The sequence below is a fragment of the Triturus cristatus genome, chromosome 9 (assembly GCF_964204655.1).
Source record: "Triturus cristatus chromosome 9, aTriCri1.1, whole genome shotgun sequence".
Lineage (NCBI taxonomy): Eukaryota > Metazoa > Chordata > Amphibia > Caudata > Salamandridae > Triturus > Triturus cristatus.
This window is the reverse complement of record NC_140592.1, coordinates 529,447,993-529,468,973: the sequence shown is the minus strand read 5'-3', so window position 1 is coordinate 529,468,973 and position 20,981 is coordinate 529,447,993. Positions and strand designations below refer to the sequence as shown.

The 20,981-nt window shown below is 45.2% G+C and overlaps 1 protein-coding gene across 1 annotated transcript in view; it reads left to right on the top strand.

Moving 5' to 3' along the window:
* The window catches only part of ANTXR2 (ANTXR cell adhesion molecule 2), a 670,700-nt gene that overhangs the window by 480,491 nt on the left and 169,228 nt on the right, over positions 1–20,981 (top strand). Inside the window, exons 9-10 of the mRNA XM_085625534.1 lie at positions 1,482–1,574; positions 2,363–2,432. Coding sequence (XP_085481660.1) covers positions 1,482–1,574; positions 2,363–2,432 — 163 coding nt within the window. The remainder of the gene's footprint in view (positions 1–1,481; positions 1,575–2,362; positions 2,433–20,981) is intronic.

Here is a 20,981-nt window from a genome sequence, read left to right as displayed (position 1 = left end):
TTTTGATGCTCACAGTAAACATTGCTGTTTTTTGTGTGTTTTTTAATTTAAATGTAAATTGCTAATTGTGTTATTGTTTATTCATTTTAACCGCAATATTATTGTTCTGTAGTTTTTAACCATAAGCACTATATTGTACAGAATTAAAATTTTCCTCATTATACAGAGTACAAAAGGAGTGAAATAAGCTCAAAATTAATACAAATAAATCTTATTGTGACACATTCTGCGGTACACATATAACAATACAACTATCTATCTATCTATCTATCTATCTATCTATCTATCTATCTATCTATCTATCTATCTATCTATCTATCTATCTATCTATCTATCTATCTATCTATCTATCTATCTCAAATAAAATACACCAGTGAGTGTTCCTTTCTATCTGGGACTATGGAAGCAGTCTAGAAGCGGGAATTACTCAAATAAAATCGGACTCCACTTCAGTGCAGCGAATAAAAGTGAAAATCTATCACCCACATAATTTCAAACATGACTGAGCATTTTTCTATTTCAAGTTTACATTTTTCACAGTATCCGGTCATTCAAATAAAATGTTGTCCTAAACCATTTTAACCACAGAAAAAGTGTCATACAGATGATGTGGATTCCCTTTTGGTTACCTTTAATCCCCAGCAATATTCTTTGAGTGCCGGTTTCGGAACAAGGTCTAGTTTGGGCTGCAGCATACCAGTGGAGCTTAACGTGTGTTTTGTTATAAGTGCTGACGACTATGCAAGATACAGAACTTAGGCAAAGGGTCAAACAGGTTGTTTAAATGAGAAATCAATAATTAGAACTAAAGTCTCTTGCTTTCAAAGTTGATAACAAAGCCCACTGACACACTCTGCCTATTTCAATTTAAATGATTCTCCATTATTCCTAATCACAGTCTACATAAGTCCCATCGACTTTATGAATGAGTGAAACAAAAAATGCAATAAACTTCAATTGCAATGTGAACCTAAAGACAGTAGATTTTAATTGTTCAAACACGAAGTGAATAATGGCAAACACTCCAAAAGATTAACACATGAACATGCAGATGGGGTTATAGATTTGGCTTAGAGCTTCTCGTTCATCTGTTTTAGCACATACTATACATTTATGAAGGCAAAGCTATCTTGTCTGTCCAGACTGCTCCGCCTTCCATGGTGCCTTCCACTTTGTTTGCAATTTCAATTATGGCTTACAATTACATTTAGAGAAGACTGGGGCTCTTTCCACTCTTTATGTATGAACCATTCTCTTTCGTCTATAGTGACTAAAATGTTTTTGCACTTATCTGGTTGTCTCACTCTTCTGATAGGGCAACCTGTATTTCTCAACTCAAATTTGCATGGAGGCAGAGTGTGCAACCTTCTCATTCTTTCCAGCTCAGCCACCTTTACTCAAGTAAATCCTCACATAACACTAATATTAACTTGGACAACCTGTTATTTGTGATCTGAAATCTTAATATTCCTTTCCTATAGAGGAATATCAACTTGTTTTAAAAGGAAATGGATTCCTGCTGGGAAGACGAGATGGCGTTACTTGCACTTACTACGTGAACGAGACAACAAAACGTAAGCATTGCCTTTACCAAGAAAACATGAAGATAACATTGTTGCTATCTTTCTAGTTCACTTAAGTAATTTGCTTCTGTCCTGACTTATTTTAGAGGTAACACCTTGGGGGTATTACAGAGAACGTTCCTATAAAATTGTACAATATGCAGGAGTGAATGAACAAATTTCAAATTTGGCTTTCGCACTTAAAAGCATCGGGCTGCCTCATTGTGATTGGGCTCTGATTTGCATCGTGCACTTCAATATGATTTGGCTAATCTACTGCGAACAAATTGCAGTAGATATTTTGGTTGGCAGACAAGGTGCTTATACAAAGTTTCACTTACTATGTGCCACTCCAAGATACCCTTGCTGATATGTGGTACAAGATCTTGTGCACATTCACATATATATTTAGATGTTACTCTGCTGTATGTCCACCTACAGAAAAATAGTACTACTTCTGGAAAATGATAAATGCATATAACACTGTTCTACCTAAACAAATGTTAGCTAATAGTGCTTTATATTACAATTTTTTGTTGTTACTATTATGTTTCAGCCTGAGGCACAGGTCGGCCCTTCTAGCATTTAACATCAAGATGGAAACTCCACCATTGTACTGTTTGCCTGCTAAGCTTCATAATATGCTTTAGTGTAGTAACACATAAATATGCTCACTTCCCAATTTTAGTATTTAACATGTTATCTAACCCACTGAGTTGCCTGTTGCCTAAATCCTCAGAATAGTTTGTTTTTGCTTTGCATCAATTTAATGTATTATTGTGGTTATTTTCTATTTCCAGATGAAAAGCCTATAACGGTGGAGTCCAACTACATGATTTGTCCTGCACCAACTCTGTATAACGCAGGCGAGTAAGTGTTAGAGAAATCAAAAAGACATCTGCTTGGAATTTTCCCAACAAAGTTTATTTTCTGATTGTTGGCCTTCTTCCTTTCATCGTACTTTGCCTATCTATATAACTGATTTTATAACAAACACCTGAATCAGCCTGTGACGTGTCAAGGCCTGCGTTATGCCTTGACTTCATGTCATTGCATACAGAGCGCATCTACTCTGCTCAGATGTGCTGTGTATCTACTTTTCTGAGAGATGTTGGTGTAGCGCAGAAAATTGTGCTGAAAAGATCTATTTCTTTCCCTTCCCTTACTATATATTTTAATCGTAATGGGTTCTCGATGTAACCTGATGCATTTAATGTATAATCATGTCTTGGAATAAGGAAAGGGTAAAGTAGTAAGAATGGTAATTTAAATGAGGGTTATCTTTGAAAAAACTGAAGCCCTTCAATCTAGTGATCTTTATTCTTGTTATAGCAATGTTTGTGAAGTTCCATATTCAAATAACTCATGGTCTGAGAGAGAAAAATAATTCAACATAGGGCTAAGGAATATAATTTCTAGTCCCCACGAAATAAGCCCTTAGGGACATGTATAACAAAGCAAAACAAATGTAGGAGTCTTTTCTGAAAGCTGATGCTTATAGTGTTTGGTGCAGGCACTTACAGTCAGTGCTGTTGAATGTTTGCAAGAATGAAGTATTCAATGCAATTTCAAATTACGCTGGTCTTTGAGGAGGAGTACCCCCTCAGAACCCTCTCTAGAACATGGGTGTGATGCACAAGCTCATGTCAACACTGGAACACAGCATTGCTAGCACCTGGGTAGCTGGACTGTGATCCTGATTTGTGGGATATTATGGTATACCACCACATTTTCAGATCCACAATTTCTCTCTGCTTTTATTTTGGACCTAATACTTCCTATTTACTAGAATTTTGGATTTGTATTTATTTATTTATTTATTTAATGCAATTTTATATAGCGCAAACTCTACCCAAAGGTGTCAGAGCGCTTTACAAAAGGACCAGTTACACTACATAAGGACTTTGGAGTACATGAGTTACATAAAAGATACAAGCATAACAACTCAAAATTCACAAAAGAATGGTAGTAAGTACATACGTCTACAAAAGATACGGGTGGTTAGAGTTGTATATATACAAGTTGAAAATTCACTCAAGGAAAAGATACAAAAAGAAAAACTCAAAATTTACCTAAGAATGGTAGTAAATACATACGTTTACTACAGATACTAGTGCTTAGAGTTACATATATACAAATTGTAAATCACTCAAGATTACATTTTTAAAAGTGATTAGGGTTGGACAATTATATATTACATATTTACAGAGCATGACATTCTTGCCGTTGTTCAGCCAGGAGTTCAGGTGGTGGTGCACTTAGGGGCTGTGGTCTTGGGTCTGTAGGGATCCCCGAATTGGAGGTGGAGATGGCTGTAGGGGTAGAAGGCCAGATAGTGGTAGTTGGAAGCAGCATGCTGGATCCCCAGGTGTTGTGTGTAGATTTAGATTCCGTATATAGGTTTCCTGATTTATGCCCTTATATAGGTACAATTCATATTGCCCTTATTTAGGCATAGAAAATCCAACCCGTATTTAGGCATTGTCCATGCTAACCAAATACAGACATGGTCTCTTACATCCGTTCATCCACGTCACAACGAGTTCTTGGAAAACCGGACTCTTGAGCCTTTAGGAATTTCCCTTGCTTGGATATTGATTTCTCCAAGAACTCATTTAGTATGCATGAACATCTATTCCTTAGGGGTTCATTCATGACGTTCCGATGCCCGTCTTTTATGTCAATACAGGCATTCCTAAACACCTTCAAGGTATAAATATACCTGTACTTGCCCTGGCAAACCACGGTTCCGGCACGATCCAGCTCGAGTGCCTACTTGCGGTTCGCCATGGCAAGTTCGGAAGGAAATCGAGTTCCAGCCTAACGCACTGACCAGACGCTGTCATCCTCTTCGCAGAGAATCCAGCTCCAGTGTTTCTGATTCCTCTTGCGGGGTGTTAGATATCGAGTCCCGGAAAAGAGATTCCAACCTCACACATTCTAAGGTATGGAGCAGACTAGAACTTAGAGAAACTTTTAGCAACTCTTGGCAAAACTAAAACTATAGCTATAGTTAGCTATACTTTAGAAAACAGTACCTACTTCTTACCTCGTACTACACTTATGTTAGGTACACTGGGGTAGAACCATTTAAAAGCATCAGATGAGTATCCACATTTTAGCCTGTGTTATTTATGTATGTATTTTAATTAATATATGTCATAGCTACAAACCATGCTATTGCAGTATTATTTTATCTTACTGCTAACTCTGTACATATTGTACTTCGCAGCCTGTCTTACGATTGTAGCAGTTCATATCTCTTGCATGAAAAATAAGACTGTTCAATAAACCCTTTTTATTGAAACTCCCGTCTCTCTATTTCTGTGCAACGAAGCATGCACGATTGACTGAGTGAAACTGTTATCTATTGTTTCCATGGTTCTGAGATTGTAACTTCTGAATCTACCCCAGGTCAATACGATTACTCCCCTTGAGGCTTGGGACAGACAGTCCCACCGTGGCAGCCTAACTAACTTTTCAAATCTGGAGGTGAAGCAAGTGGTTGATTCACTCTCTCTAACTAAATCAGGATCCCCACTTGACCCTTGCCCCCCATATATCATACACCTAGCAGCGGAAGAGGTCGGCAGAGCACTGACCCCTCTGCTTAATCTAGTGATTGAAACAGGGATCTTTCCAGCAGGTTGGAAATTGACTTGCATTAGGCCTATACCGAAAAAGATTTCTCTTGATCCTTTGGAGGCGAAGAATTATCGTCCCATCTCATGTCTGCCTATAACCTCCAAAATATTGGAAAAGGTCATTAATCAGGATCTGACTACCTACCTGGAGGAAAATAACTTGCTAGATTCCACCCAGCATGGGTTTAGATCCCAACACTCCACTGAATCTGCCCTGATCTTAGCAACTGAAGGAATTCAAAGGGTTTTGGATGATGGTGGTAGAGCTGCCCTTATACTATTAGACTTCACAGCAGCATTTGACACTGTAAATCACGCAGTATTACTAACTAGGTTGCAATCTGTGGGAGTTAGTGGTAAGGCCTTGTCCCTTCTCGCTTCCTTCCTCGACTCCAGGGAACAGCTAATTCACTAGGAAGGTCTGAAATCAAAACAGTTCACTCTCCCGGGCGGAGTCCCGCAGGGCTCGGCACTTTCGCCCACCCTTTTTAACATTTATGTAACTCCATTGGCCAGACTGATCAAGAGTCATGGCCTAGTGCTCGTGTCCTACGCTGACGACACACAACTACTGGTGTCGATTACCCAAAATTACAATATGCCAGACGAGCGATTCCGCGACTGTCTCTCCTCCGTAATGTCTTGGATGAGGGTCAACTTTTTAAAGCTTAATACCCAAAAAACCGAGGTCCTTGAGTTTGGAAAGAAACCCTCCATATGGAACCAATGTTGGTGGCCCCCGGAGGCTGGTATATGCCCCTCGCCAGTTACCAAGGCTAGAAATCTTGGTTTTCTCCTCGACGGTGGGCTCACCTGTGCCCCCCAAATCAACCAAGTGGTCTCCGCCTGTTTCTTTACACTCAAAATTCTTTACAAAATTCTCCCATTTATCCCACCTTCCCTCAGGAAAACGGTAGTGGGTGCCCTTATTCTATCAAGGATAGACTACTGTAACGCACTCTACTTGGGCTCAGGGGTAAAACAGCTGAACAAACTCCAATCAAAACGCTGCTGCCCGAGTTCTATGTGGCCTTCCTAAACACCATCCGACCTCTGCGAGCATCAAATCACTTAATTGGCTTCCGGTTAGACGCCGGGTTGAGTTCAAGGCCCTCTGCCTTGTACATAAAGCCCTCTACGGAGGCGGGGCTGAAGATGTTCAATCTCTATTCCCCCGCTACATCCTAGCGCGTTGTCTACGGTCTTCAGACGTCGGGCTGGTCCATCCTCCTAAAATCAAGAGGGCGAGATGGAGGGGTAAACGGTTTTCATTCCTGGCAGCCAAACTATGGAACTCCCTCCCTGCCTCCCTCCGTCTTCAGCCTTCACGTTCCATCTTTAGAAAGGCCATAAAAACCAGGCTTTTCCTACAAGGCTAACCTCTGTGCTCTCCCAGATTTTGTTACCTAGCGCCAAGACGCCTCGGCATAAGTGCGCTCTATAAATACAATCAGTCAGTCAGTCAGTACCTACTCTAAGGGAAACAAAGTTGTCATGTTTATGCGATTGTCAGAAACTAATCCCTTCTTGTATATTCGAGAAGTTTCTAGTGACCTCTAAGTTAGCTGGCACACACAAGTAAATAAGTTTAATGTACTCGATAGAGACATACTGACCTCAGTCCTATGTCAAATCTATAGTGTATATTATTCCAATGCGCAGAGCCTATCAGGGATATAGGAACTACACTACATGGCGCCCAAAAGTGTGGTAAGGCACTAATTTAACGCTAGATACTGAAGTAACTCAGTCGTGCTTTTCTCAGAGACCCCTACTCATAATACTCCATAAGACGTCTGGAGTGGGTAGGGATAATATCCGCCATAGCTGAGTAGGAAAAAAATCCTATGTATTAGCTGTTTGGCTTGTTCAATGTTGAAGGATACAGTGTTCCAAAATATTGTGCACCTTATCTTTGTTCCCTTGAAACGTGCTCTGAAACTTTCATTAAACAATGACCGAAAACGGCACAAACACCAATAGTGGTGGAGCTGTGGCTGACCAAGTCACAGCAGCTTTTAATCGTACAGGTTTTCAAGAAATCGATGAGGATGTTATAATCATCCATCCAAATTTAAGGAGAGCCATCTCTCTAACACTTATAAAACATGGCCTAACACTAAGAGGTGGTAGAGCAGTTTTTGTGATAGAGGCACATGAATCTCACCAGACAGGGGTATTCTATTCATGGATAGTATTCCCAGAATCAAATCCAGTAACACATTTGTTTCACTTCTACAAAGAAGATGATCCACCTTAGGAATATATTCCTTTCGAGGATATTGAAATTCCACTCACATACCAGGAGCATGAGCTCTGGTTTAAAGGCGCCCTAAAACATTACAATCACATTACCAGGCTCGGTCCACTAGGTAGACCAGGAGAAACATGGCCGATTTTTAGCCAGCTACACACCTGACCCTGACATTGAATCAATGTCAGACGAGGAATTACTTAATAACATACAAAAGCTAATAGAACTATACAGTTAAACCACAACTGTCTGGAAGTCCTGATAAGGTCTTTCCTAAAAATACTTCTACCTCTTCTAAAAAGAAGTGGGAAAATAGCGCACAGCATTCCAAAGAGAAGCGTTCTCAATCCCGAGGTAGGTCTCCTCAAAAGGAGCCCTCTGAAAGAAGGTACAACCTCAGGAATAGGGATAATTTGAGAAAACCTGACAGATATCAAGATACTGATACACGTTCAGATATCATCACAGGCATCCGAAAGAAGAGGACGGTCAGAGAACAAAGAAGAACGCGTGATGTCCAAAGACGATCAACACGTTCAGAAAAACAAACAAAAACCTCAATTCTCCAAGAAGAAGGTAGCAGGTCTTAAGATCAGACAGGCAGAGGATTCTGAGAACGCAACTCAAGAATGGAGAATGGGCTAAGACAATGTTGGACAGTGCAGCAGAAGTTACAGTAGCTCGCTGAACCTGAAGGGGCTTCTGGAGACAGTGGGCATGAATGAGGACAATCAAGTTGAAACTGCGGACACCAGGGTTAGTTCTCCGCATAGGTTATATGAAATAACACTCCGGATGGAGGGAGACATACCAAGAAAAACGAGGTATTCCAACTTTAACCTACAACGGTAGATGAATTTTTGACAACAGAAATAGAAGATTTCATGTTTTCTCCAGGTCCACACACTGACCTTTGATTCAGGCTCAGTGTTCCAAAGAGAATCTGAATTTGGCCTTCATTCTTTTCAAACAAGGGACTGACTTTGGAACTTTTTCTTATGATACATTTTTTTTCTCCAAATTTGTATTTTTTCATTTTTGGCACAGTAATCTGTTTATGGTAGAACTATTCATAGAGAACAGGATTCTTTGAAAACTTCCAGGGACATTATGCCACCTTGTCACATCAACAATTGATTTATGTTAACCTGATATGAAATGATTTCGGCCCTTTTTTCTTCTGTATTAACGAGCCATTTCATCATTTGTATATATTTATGATTAATTCTTGTTGGCATTTTCAATGTATGCATATGCTTAGAATGGAACATTGCTTTTAATATGTACAGCACCTTACGCATAGCAATGGGTTTGTAATGCATTTTTTAGGACATATGCTTTTTAGATATGTTTTAGCATGTTTTCGATTATCAAGCGATATTCTTTTTTAGACATGTTTAGTATGTTTAGGATTTAGTAATGTCGTTCATACAAAACTGGAGTGCGTGTTGTGTGTAGATTTAGATTTCGTATATAGGTTTCCTGAGTTATGCCCTTATATAAGTACAATTCATATTGCCCTTATTTAGGCATAGAAAATCCAGCCCTTATTTAGGCATTGTCCATGCTAACCAAATACAGGCATGGTCTCCTACATCCATCCATCCACGTCACAACGAGTTCTTGGAAAACCGGTCTCTTAAGCCTTTAGGAATTTCCCTTGCTTGGATATTGATTTCTCCAAGAACTCATTTAGTATGCATGAACATCTATTAGGGGTTCATTCATGACGTTCCGATGCCCGACTTTTACGTCAATACAGGCATTCCTAAACACCTTCAAGGTATAAATATACCTGCACTTGCCCTGGCAAACCACGGTTCCGGCACGATCCAGCTCGACTGCCTACTTGCGGTTCGCCACGGCAAGTTCGGAAGGAAATAGAGTTCAAGCCTGACTCACTGACCAGACGCTGTCATCCTCTTCGCAGAGAATCCAGCTCCAGTGTTTCTGATTCCCCTTGCGGGGTGTTAGATATCGAGTCCCGGAAAAGAGATTCCAACCTCACACATTCTAAGGTATGGAGCAGACTAGAACTTAGAGAAACTTTTGGCAACTATTGGCAAAACTAAAACTATAGCTATAGTTAGCTATACTTTAGAAAACTGATGTACCAATAAAATAAACTAAAGGACTATACCTACCAATAGTCCCAATACCATTACCAAATAATCAGTCAGTTAGCAGTGAAGAAGGTTCAATCATTTATTAGACAAAATACTCTATAGAGGAGCCTCTCTGAACCTCACCCATCAGGTGCGCCTAGAAGACTGTTGGCTCGTATTCAAACAAGAGGTTATATACTTTTCGGTTCAACACATACAATCACTGTAAAAGGAAAAATACCAGTTGGCCTTCGAGCTCTAGGGAAGGACCATATATGGCACACATCAGATCAGTACAAAGGCTTGACTATCTGTTGCTGAGGAGGTCAGGAGGGGTGACTCCCTTTCGTCTTGGTGCCTGGGAGTGCAGACACGGCACCTCCAGGAATGCGCTTATCGCCCCCAAAGCCAGATGCGACCTTGAGTCTCAGAACAGTCGAGTAAAACAGCCTCCCTTCAGCTGCTACCAGTAACTCAAATGAACTGGGGCCTGACAACTGCACGTGATCAACACGTGATCGTGGCCCGTGCTCGAGCATATGATCAGAAGTTGGCGTCTGTATGGTTCTCGGCCTACTCTTTTAGGAATGGATATACGGGGAGGAAATAAACGAATTTCCTCCATACAAAAGCATACATATTAAACAGGGAGTATACGTATGGATGCATCATGCTAACATAATATAGGTCCGATACCCCTTATATACGGGAAATCTACTTTTTATCCCTCAGAACGGCCCTTTTAGCATGATGTAGCTAACAAAAACCGTTCAATCTTCAAATATCCCCTCATCAATCTGCATTAAGTCTTTGAGCTTCTGTTGAACTAACTGAGCTTTTACCGCGGTTGGGGATGGACCAGACACAGAAAAAGTGAGTTTTGTCGCACAATAAGAGCAACATGCAGGTCCACATTGTACACAAACACAACATGTGAATATGATACCGGCTATACATGCCAGCACCATCAAAACTTTCCACCCCCAAGTAGACAACAAACCCCAGAACCAACCAGAGAGAGACCACGTACCAGTTCCTACATGTATATCGGAAGCTAAACGATGTAACTTCTGTATGGCCAAATGAACAGAGGGGGCGGAGTCAGGAATATAAACACAGCAAGAGCTGCCGATCACACGGCATGCTCCTGCTCGATCTGCCAGGACAACGTCCAAAACCATACGGTTTTGAAGTGAAACGAGTCTGGTCGCCTGTAACTCTACGGTTATATTGGTCAGTATTCCTGCAGTAGTGTTAATTACCCCTTCAACTACTCTAGACAAACGTCAAACTTCTCGGGTAGTAAGCATAGGCCCCCAAAAGGGAAGCACTCCCTTCATAATGTCGGTAAAGTGCTGCAGTGGAGTATCGGTCTGATCTATATCGGTGGTATCTATCTCCCTTTTATTTCTCCTACTAAGCACACTACGTTTATCTAGTCGGTGATCCTTGTGATAATTAGAAGGGGCAATATAGACTGGAAGGTACAGGAAGGACAGGTAACAACGTCCAGTCCAACCTCGCGGAAGCCAAGTATAGGCACTTTCTCCACAGACAAAATATACATTAGGAGGGGTTAGCAATGGAGGACTACTAAAGGTACGCAACCGATAAGTGTAATTACATCGGCTTTCTCCTACTGATATGTACCCTGCTCCTTGAACACAAAACGTAGAGGTACTATTTAATACAGGCACTGGAATAGCCCTATCTTCAGTAACATTACGGTCCTGAAAGTGTCGATAATATTGAGTGAAATTGAATTCAACAAAGTCAATAATTTCATTTTTCAACCAAGTGGTATTTTCATACGTTATATACATATTCATACAAGCATTCGGATCTAAAGTTTCCTCTCCATTGTTCCCTTCGGGGTTAAATCCTTGATGAATCTCAATATATGCTAAAATCAGTTCATAATCCCTCTCTGAAAACCTTTGAGGAGTCCACAGTGTAATGCATGTACATCATAGAAAGCAATTTGAACCAAGCCTCGCAACTTCCCAGATGAGAAAAAGGTAGGGATATAAATAAGTCGTGCTTGTGCATAACAGATGGTAAAAGACCACAAACCCAGCAATTTGTAGTATTGGTAGCACTGTGTGCTTGATGACGCATTTCAATGAATGCATTCTTCACATAGGTCTGACGATGCCTTTCCTTATGAGGGGCTAAAGTATGAAACACATGTTCCGGAGGTGGGGTAGTTGTTCCTAAAACAGTATGCATAGGGTGACGAAATTCCAAATATATGAACACTCCCAGTAATATAATTAGCAATATTGCTATAATAGCTACAAATGCAATTTTAACACGATTGGTCCAACTAGAAAAAACAGGCATATATGCAGGAACATAGTGTGCTACAAAAGGATGTTCCTCTTCAGGAACAAAACGAGCAAAGGGATACATGCTAACTAAAAGTCCAACAATAAACTGGGGCAATGCAGTCCAACCTGCCAGAGGGTGCTTCTTTCCTGTGTCTGTTTAGAGCCTCACAGGCAGGCTCCTATCGTTCATCTCAGATAATACCAAAACAAACTTCTCACGTTGGAGTTAAGTTCTCGCACAACCCTTGAAGAAAACACAACCTGGGTCCCTTTGAACATAAAATTCAGTCTTTCTTTCTGAACAGAGCAAACAAATGTTCAAGGCTCTCAGCGCGTACAGTCCAGTGTCTCGCTCAGTACACCAGAAGCGTATCTAACAGACATTCATAGCACAGGTCTGTACCCTATCACTCAAGTCTCTCCCTATCTCCTACCGTGTTCACCTGGTGTACCATGTTGTTTTCTGGGCCGCAGGTTGTACAGAGTATGGCCAGGCACTTCTTGATCAGAGAAAAAAACAGAGGATGACGAATCCAGTGAAACAGGGGCACTGCGAGCCTCTGGATTAGCTGTAGGAACAACAGAATCTGGGGCGATCAATTGTACTGATGACAGAGCCCCTTGCGAGCCCGGTGCACCTTCTCCTTGCCCTTCTCCAATTACCTGGGCGTCAGAAAAAGGGATGAATCGAGGAACTCGCTCACCTTCCTGAGTCAGAACCCCGTCCTGGATTCGCTGATCATATTGAAGCGGAAGGGGTAGTTTTTTCAGATGTGACACATGAATCCAGTGTCGCTTGCCATTCACTTTTACCGCCGTCCGCGTAGCGAACAGGACTTGAAACGGTTCAGACCAACGAGGATCCAAGCTGGATTTTCGCTGATAGTTATGGACCAGAACCCAATGTTCTGGTTCCAAACGATGTCCAGGACCCTCCGGCAGGGGCTGCAAAACTGCTGAGACCTGTTGATGAATGGAACGAAGATCTTTAGTCAAAGCATACAAATAGTCTGTCAGCATAGGGAACTCTATATCACGGAATGTTCTGGGTCTCGGGACGCCCCAAACATTAGCAGGGCACCCAAAAATGACCTCATACGGAGACAAACCAGAACGAGAATGTGGGGTAACTCGTATTGACATTAATGCCAGCGGCAGAGCATCTGGCCACCTCAATCCAGTACTTTCATGAATTTTAGCTAATTTGAGCTTTAATATCCCATTATACTTCTCGACCAACCCAGCGGACTGGGGGTGTCGAGCCGCATGGAATTTCTGTTTAATCTGTAGTCCATTACATATATGTGTGATGAGTTCTGCATTAAAATGTCTTCTTTTATCACTCCAGATCACACGAGGCAATCCGTAGCGAGGGAAGTACTCCTTTACCAATGCTTTTGCCGTTGCCAAAGCAGTATTTTCTTTTGTCGGGTAGGCTTCCACCCACTTACTGAAAGCGCTTACCACGACCAGGACATACTTCAAATTGTTGACGCGCTCCATCTGGATATAATCCATTTGGAGCACCTCAAAAGGCAAAGATGTGGGTGCAAAGTTTCCACTCAGAACAGGCTCCCTGCCCCCTGGATTATGTCGTAAGCAAACCATGCAATATTGTACCAAATGAGCAGCGGTCTTAGAAATATTGGGATTGTACCATACAGGAACTAATAATGCACAAATACCTTTCACCCCAATATGAGCTGAACCATGTGCAATTGTCACCACCGCATTCACTAATGCATTAGGCAATAGCCACTGCTGCTTTTCTGTCAGATCAATCAACAACCATCTGCATCTAATCTCCCAATTCGCTCTTTCCAGTGAGCCAGTTCAATAGGGCTAGCTTCTTTCTGTATTTCTCGGATACTCTCCATGGTATTATCAAACATCTCTGTTTCAGCCACCCACCTAGCAGAGCTAGTCACAAACATTGGGGTCAATTTGGATTTCGCAGTTTCCTTAGCAACTTGATCGGCAAAGGCATTACCCTCCCCCACTGCATAAACCACGGCCTTGTGTGCACTACATTTGACTACAGCCACCATTTCTGGTAACGTCAATGCTGTCAATAATCGCAAAATCAAGGGGCCATGCTGTATTCGCTGACCATGAGAAGTAAGAAAACCTCTTTCTGCCCAAAGTCTACCAAAACTATGAGCCACGCCAAAGGCGTACTGGCTGTCAGTGTAAATATTCACTCGCAGTCCTTCACTTAACTCACAAGCCTGAAACAATGCCACTAATTCAGCCGCCTGTGCTGACTGATAGTGTATTCGAGAAGCCTCAACTATAGTGTGAAGAGTAGTTATCGCATATGCAGCAGTTGTCGTGCCATCTGGTAACTTAAAACAAGAGCCATCGACGTACAACTCCCCTTGGGGGTCAGATAGAGGAGCGTCATTCAGGTCTACTCATCCCTTCGTTTCTTCCTCAGTCCGAAATATACAATCATTGTTCTTTTCGTTCGAAGGGAGGGTTAGTAACGTAGCAGGGTTCAGAGTGGCACATCGTTTAATCGTAATGTGTGGAGCAAACAAATTCAATTCGTATCCAGTATGACGCGCACTCGTAAGGTGCTAAGTCTTGGTCTTGTTCAATAATGTATCCACAGCGTGCGGTACCATCGCTGTGAGGTCAGTGTTCAGAACGAGCACTTCCGACTGTCGAATAGCCACCGCAACCGCAGCAGTAGCTCTTAAACAGCTAGGAAGTGCTCCGGCGACGTTATCCAACACCGCCGAGAAATAGGCACAAGGTCTCTGCTTACCACCAAATCCTTGTGTTAACACAGAAAGCGAGAAACCGTCCACCTCGTGTACGTAAAGCACAAAAGGTTTTCGGTAGTCAGGAGTACCAAGAACAGGTGCAGAACAAAGCGCAGATTTCAAAGAGTCAAAAGCATCTTGACAAGCATCAGTCCAGGGTAAAGGTTCATACACATCTTTGGTGGTTAGATACAGAAGAGGTTTAGTAATAAGGGAAAAATTAGGGATCCATTGGCGACAGTAAGAGGTTATGCCCAGAAATGCACGAACATCACGCTGAGTACGAGGTACAGACATATTAAAAATGGTAGTTACACGCTCAGGGGTTAGTCTCCTCCCCTCCTTCGACAGTAGAGGACCGAGATAGGTCACCTCCTGTCGACAATATTGGAATTTAGAAAGGGAGACTTTATTGCCGTTAGCAGCCAAATGAGACAATAATAGTACGGTGGCCTTCTTACAACCTTCCTCGGTATCAGAAGCCACTAACAAATCATCTACATATTGTAAAAGCACATTACCAGGGGGCAAGACCAAATCATCCAACAATGTTTTCAAAGCTTGACTATAAATACTAGGACTCTCTGTGTACCCCTGGGGAGCGCGACAGAACCGGAAGCTGCGACCAGATAATGAGAACCCAAAAATATGACGGCTATCAGGATGAATCGGAATGCTAAAGAAAGCATTTTTCAAATCAATCACAGAGAAATATTTAGCAGTAGGAGGAATCATAGTGAGAATAGTAGTAATGTCTGAAACCACAGGGTATTGGGGCACCACTATTTTATTAATTTCACGCAAATCAATCACAAAACGATAAGTATCAGTATAGTCAGGATCGCTTCCAACAGGGGCTCTCTTTAACCCCTTCAGCGCGGCGTGGATTTCAGCGCGGCGCGGATTTCCGCGCCACGCTGAAGGTTCCGTGCGCGGGCGGGGCCATGACGGAACGGTTCCGTCATGCGCACAGCGCAACCGACGTGCATGACGGAACCGTTCCGTCATGCGCGTCGAAGGGGTTAAGATAGGCAAAATGGGGCTGTTACACACATTGGCAGCTGTCTCTTCCACCACACCCCTTTTCACCAAATCTTGTATGATGGAGAGCAAAGCCTTCTCGCCTGCCGGAGAAATTTTGTACTGAGGTATACGAGGAAGCCGGGCATTTTGCTTCAAAGTAATAGAAATGGGCGGAATCTGCAATAATCCTGCATCTGTGTCACTGGTGGCCCACAATTTTGCTGGAATAGCAGCAAACTCAGGAGGGAGGGGTTCATTTTTAGAGAAACACTGCAAAGTATGCTTCCCAAGGGAATTAATAGTCAAGTAAACACCATCAGGTGAACAATGAATCCTAGCATGTAATTTCTTCAACAAATCCAAGCCCAACAAATTTTCGCAACAATGGGAAGTCAAAAGAAACGGGGAGTCTATCGTAACAGGACCAATAGTGTAAGGAATAGGTTTGGAGATGGGGCTCACCACCGGAGTTCCCGAGAATCCTACCGAAACATTATTGTGCCCGGACAGAGCAGCCCCTGGAACCAGGGAACGAGAAATAGAACTATTCATTGCACCCGTATCAACTAAAAACTTTTCAGATGTCCCCATCAAATGCGCCTCTACATAAGGTCCTTGCTGATCAACGGATACTGACACCTGGCCCTCACTCTGTCCATGGCTATCCTATGTATAAGCATACCCTTCGGTCGCGTCCGTTGCACACTCCTCATTATACTGCCTACCTCTTGGATTATCAAAATAATTCTTTTCTTGTCCAACTTGCGTCGCCTCTTCTCATCGCGTATCACTGCGATCCACACTACCCCGACCTCTTCCTCTGCTTCTCATAGCCCCATTCTGGGCCAGCAACAACGGACACTGAAATCGCCAATGCCCTTCCTCCTTACAATAAGCACACTGATTTACTCCCAAAACGACGGCCGGCCCTCTGCCTCGTCCAGTTCCTGCTCCCCTCGGGACGAATCCTCTACCGCCTCTCTCTCTGCCTCGTCCTTGAGCAACTTGTTGCAACAACACCCGTGTTTTAAGATCCTTCGCTTTCTTCTCCGTCTTATCCTTACTCTCATTTTCTCTATGTTCGTAATGTTGGGCCATACTCAATATTACCGAGGGTGTGGAAGTGGTCCAGGTACTTTCCGCGGCTTGTAGCCGTGCAGAGACTTCTGGTAACAAATTGGTCACAAAACGATTAACAAATAATCGTATACCGCCTTCCAACGATAAATCCTGTCCACTAAAGTCGATTAATACGCCCTCAAATCTAGTGAAAGAATCAGAAACACTTTCATCTTTCTTCCGTTCGCGATAATTTAGTAAAACCTCCACATTTCTATACACTTCCTCCGGGCTAAGTTCAGACTTATGAGCCCTGTCCCGGATGTCATACATCACTTGGGGGGCCATCCCTCCTGGAAAACACTGTTCCCAGAGAGTAATGATACATGTAGCCATGTGTTTCAACGCATGTTGGTGCATAACGGGCTCACAGTCTCGAAGCGTGTTCCATATGTCAGTTATAGTGTAAATAGGTTGTCGCATCCACTGGGATGACTGATCCTCAATCATCTGTTTCTCAGTCGGTCCTACAGCCGAACGAGTAAACAACTTCCGTGCGTCGAGATCCCTCAGAGCACGAAATGGAGTTGAAACAGCTGGAGATGGGGTTGTGCTCGCAGAAAGGGAGGCCCACACAGGGGTGGGGGAAACAAAACAGCTGTGGCCGTAACGGAAGACGGCAGTGTAACAGGCCATAAAGTAGCCGTCTCATACACTTTAGGAGACAAAACAGAGGACATTCCCAGAGAGGCAAGGGAAGAGGAATCAACAGGGGCGGAAGCTGAAGGGGTCTGTACTAAAGTCGGGGGAACAACAGGATATATACGCTGCGGAGCATAAGGCGGAGGTGGACGAGTATCCAATAAATCCTCTATCTCATCTTCCGCTTCAGTCCTAGCCACATAAGTCTTATCCACTTGCAATCTAAATTTTTTTTTTTTTTTTTTGAAACCGTTTATTGCAGGTTGTAAAAGTTACAGGTATGGGCCTACAACCACCCGGCCGGCCGCTAGAATGACAAAAGCATATTGCATACATACAGTAAAAGTCTCTCGGCAGTGCAGAGCAGTGAAACAGGAGTAATCAATGGTGCAGGCCACACAGCTCCAAGCCCACAGTACGGTTCCCTTTTCTTGAAACAAAACAACACCAAAAAACCACACCCGCAAGGCAACCCGCGATCCAAAGTGACAGCACGTGCTCCATAAGTGGGGGATCCAAACCAGCAGCAGAACTCTGAGGAGGGGAATGGGAGTAGATCAGGGACTGGGGGACCGCGCGCCCGCGGCCGAGGGAGGGGGGCCGTCTAGGGAGACGGAGCAGGCGAGGCAGCCGGTAGGAGTGGTGGCTCACAAATACCCCCGCGGTAGGCGTTCCAGGGGCCCCAGAGTTTCACCCACGCCCCAGGCTTACCCCTCGCCACATACACCACCTTTTCACGAAACATACACCAATCCATATGCTCTTTCCAGGCCGACACCGCAGGGGGCCTCTGGGATCCCCACAATTGAGCAATGTCACGCTTAGCTATCATGTATCCCAGATTCACCCACCGCGTCTGCGGGACCGAATAGTCATTCGGTTCCCATACATTCAGCAAGCATCTCCTCGCTTCAGGCAGCAGCGCGACACGCATAACCACACGCAGGACCTCATGCACACCACGCCAGAATCGCTCCACCTTCGGGCACTCCCACAGTATATGCATGAAAGTCGCCAACGCACCACAGCCACGCTTACACATTCCGTCACCAGCAAAACCCATACGCAGAAGCCTTGGCCCCGTCACGTAAACCCGGTGAAGGATCTTGAGCTGGACGAAACGAAGGCGAGCCGGGATGGCCACCTCTTTCGGAGAGGCCACCGCGGAAATCCAATCCTCGTCGTCCAGCTCCAGCCCGTCGGCAACCCAGGCCTCGCGGAGACTAGTCAGCAGGCACGATCTATCGTTGATCAGTTTTTTGTATATGAGGGAGATCGTGCTGTCCGGTACATGGCCGTCCAGCACTCTGTCCTCCAGGGGGGAAGACTCCGGAATGGATGCGACGTCCGGGAAGACGGAGCCCAGCGCATGGCGGACTTGTAGGTACCGAAAGTACTCACTGCCCTGCAGCTGAAACTCCGCCTTCAGCGTCTCAAAAGTTTTGAATCCCCCCCTCGCCCAGAGATCTCCCACCGTGCTGATTCCGATCGTGTCCCACTTCTCGAAGCCCTTCGACGTCCACAGGGAGCCCAACCTCTCAGACGCATACAGCGGTGACGCCCGGGTCAAACGGTCCTTCCACCCCATAGCTGCATTAGCCGCGTGCCAGACACGCACCATGACACGCGTCGGTCCCGTCAAACGGGAGTCGGGCGCGCCAGAGTAGAGCGCGCGATTGTAATCGCCACCGGGTAGGAGCATCTTATCCATCTCAAATGCCGGGTTCAAGGCGGGCCCATAAAGGCCATGATTAATTGCAGCTAGTTGGGAGGCCCAGTAATACCGTTTAATGTCCGGGAGGGCGACCCCCCCCATCGTACCACGGGAGCGTCAATTTAGCCAGAGCAATGCGCGGCCTCCCGTCCCAGAACAGGCGCCGCTGGAGGCCCTCCACCTCACGGAAATAGCGTGCCGGGACCAAGTCCATAGTATTCTGGAGGGCGTAGAGGAATCGCGGCAGGGACATCATTTTGAACAAAGCCGCTCGGCCGAGCGGCGAGAGCGGCAGACGCCGCCAGCGCACCACGTCCTCCTTCAAGCGCTGGAGGGGGGGTAGCAAATTCCGCTCATAGCGGGCCTCCGGGTCAAGTGTGATATAGATACCCAGGTACCGAAAACCTTGGGAGGCAATCTGGATCGGACAGTCCCGTGGTAGGGCCGGAGCCTCCCCGGAAAGCACATAGACACAGGATTTCGCCCAGTTGATGACCAGGCCTGAGTTGCGACCGAATGAGCGCAAAACATCAACCAGGACGATCAGTGATTTACGCGGGGAGGCGAGATACAGAAGGATGTCGTCAGCATAGAGGGACACACGGTCCTCATGCTCGGGGGTCCAGCGGAGACCACGGATAGAAGGGTGCCACCGCAGCCACTCCGCCAGGGGCTCCAGGGCCAGGGCAAACAGGAGAGGCGACAGGGGGCAACCCTGTCGCGTACCCCTCCCCAGCGCGAATGGGGCCGAGACTCGCCCATTCACTACCACCTGCGCCAATGGGCCCGAATATAGCAATTTGACCCAGCTAATGAAACCCGGGCCGAACCCGAATTTCGCCAGCATCGCCCAGATGTATGGCCATTCAAGCGTATCAAACGCCATGGTGGCGTCCAAGGACGCCAAGATGGCCGGCTCCCGCACAAATGGGACACGCGCGAGCACCCCGTGCAAGCGCCGCAGATTGAGCGCCGTGTTGCGGTGCGGTATAAAGCCAGATTGGTCTTGGTGGACCAAGTCGCCCACCACGCCAACCAACCGGTTGGCCAACACCTTGGCAAGGATTTTGGGCTCCGCGTTCAAAAGCGAAATCGGCCTATAGGATGTGACCCGTTCACGGGGCTTCCCCTCCTTGTGGATCACCACAATTGTGGCCAGACGCTGGTCCGGCGGGAGGGAACCCTGCGAGTGGGCCGCCAGGAACATCGCGCGCAGGTGGGGCGCCAACACATCCGGGCGTAGCTTGTAGAGCTCGATGGGAATACCATTGGGGCCCATGGCCTTGCCGGATGCAACCGAGCGAATAGCCAAGGCAATTTCGTCCGAGGTGGGAGGGGCGTCCAGCGAATCCCTGTCCTCCACCGTTAGGGAGGGCAGTGCGATGTCCCGAAGCAGGGCATGGGAATCTTCCTCCGAGCAGGGGGAAACCGGGGAGTAGACTTCGCGGAAATAATCCGCGAAGCAGGAGACAATGGCTTCCGGCTCGGTGACACACGCACCATCAACACTCTCAATCAAAGGCACCACGCGGCTCGCTCTCTCCCTCTTATCCAACCACGCAATCAATTTGCCAGCCTTATCACCCACATCATACAATCGCCCCTGCTGCTCTCTACTGAGGCCCCTGGCCGCCTCCGTGACGAGGGCCCGATAGGCCGCCTGCTTTAGGTGTAGAACATGCAACTTGGCGTCTGTTACCCCGCTCCCCAGGTCACCCTCCAGTTCTGCAATCTCGGCCTCTACCCGGGTCACCTCCTCCCGCTCGAGCCGCCGGGCATGGGAGATAAAGGAGAGGGCCTCCCCTCTAAGGACTACCTTG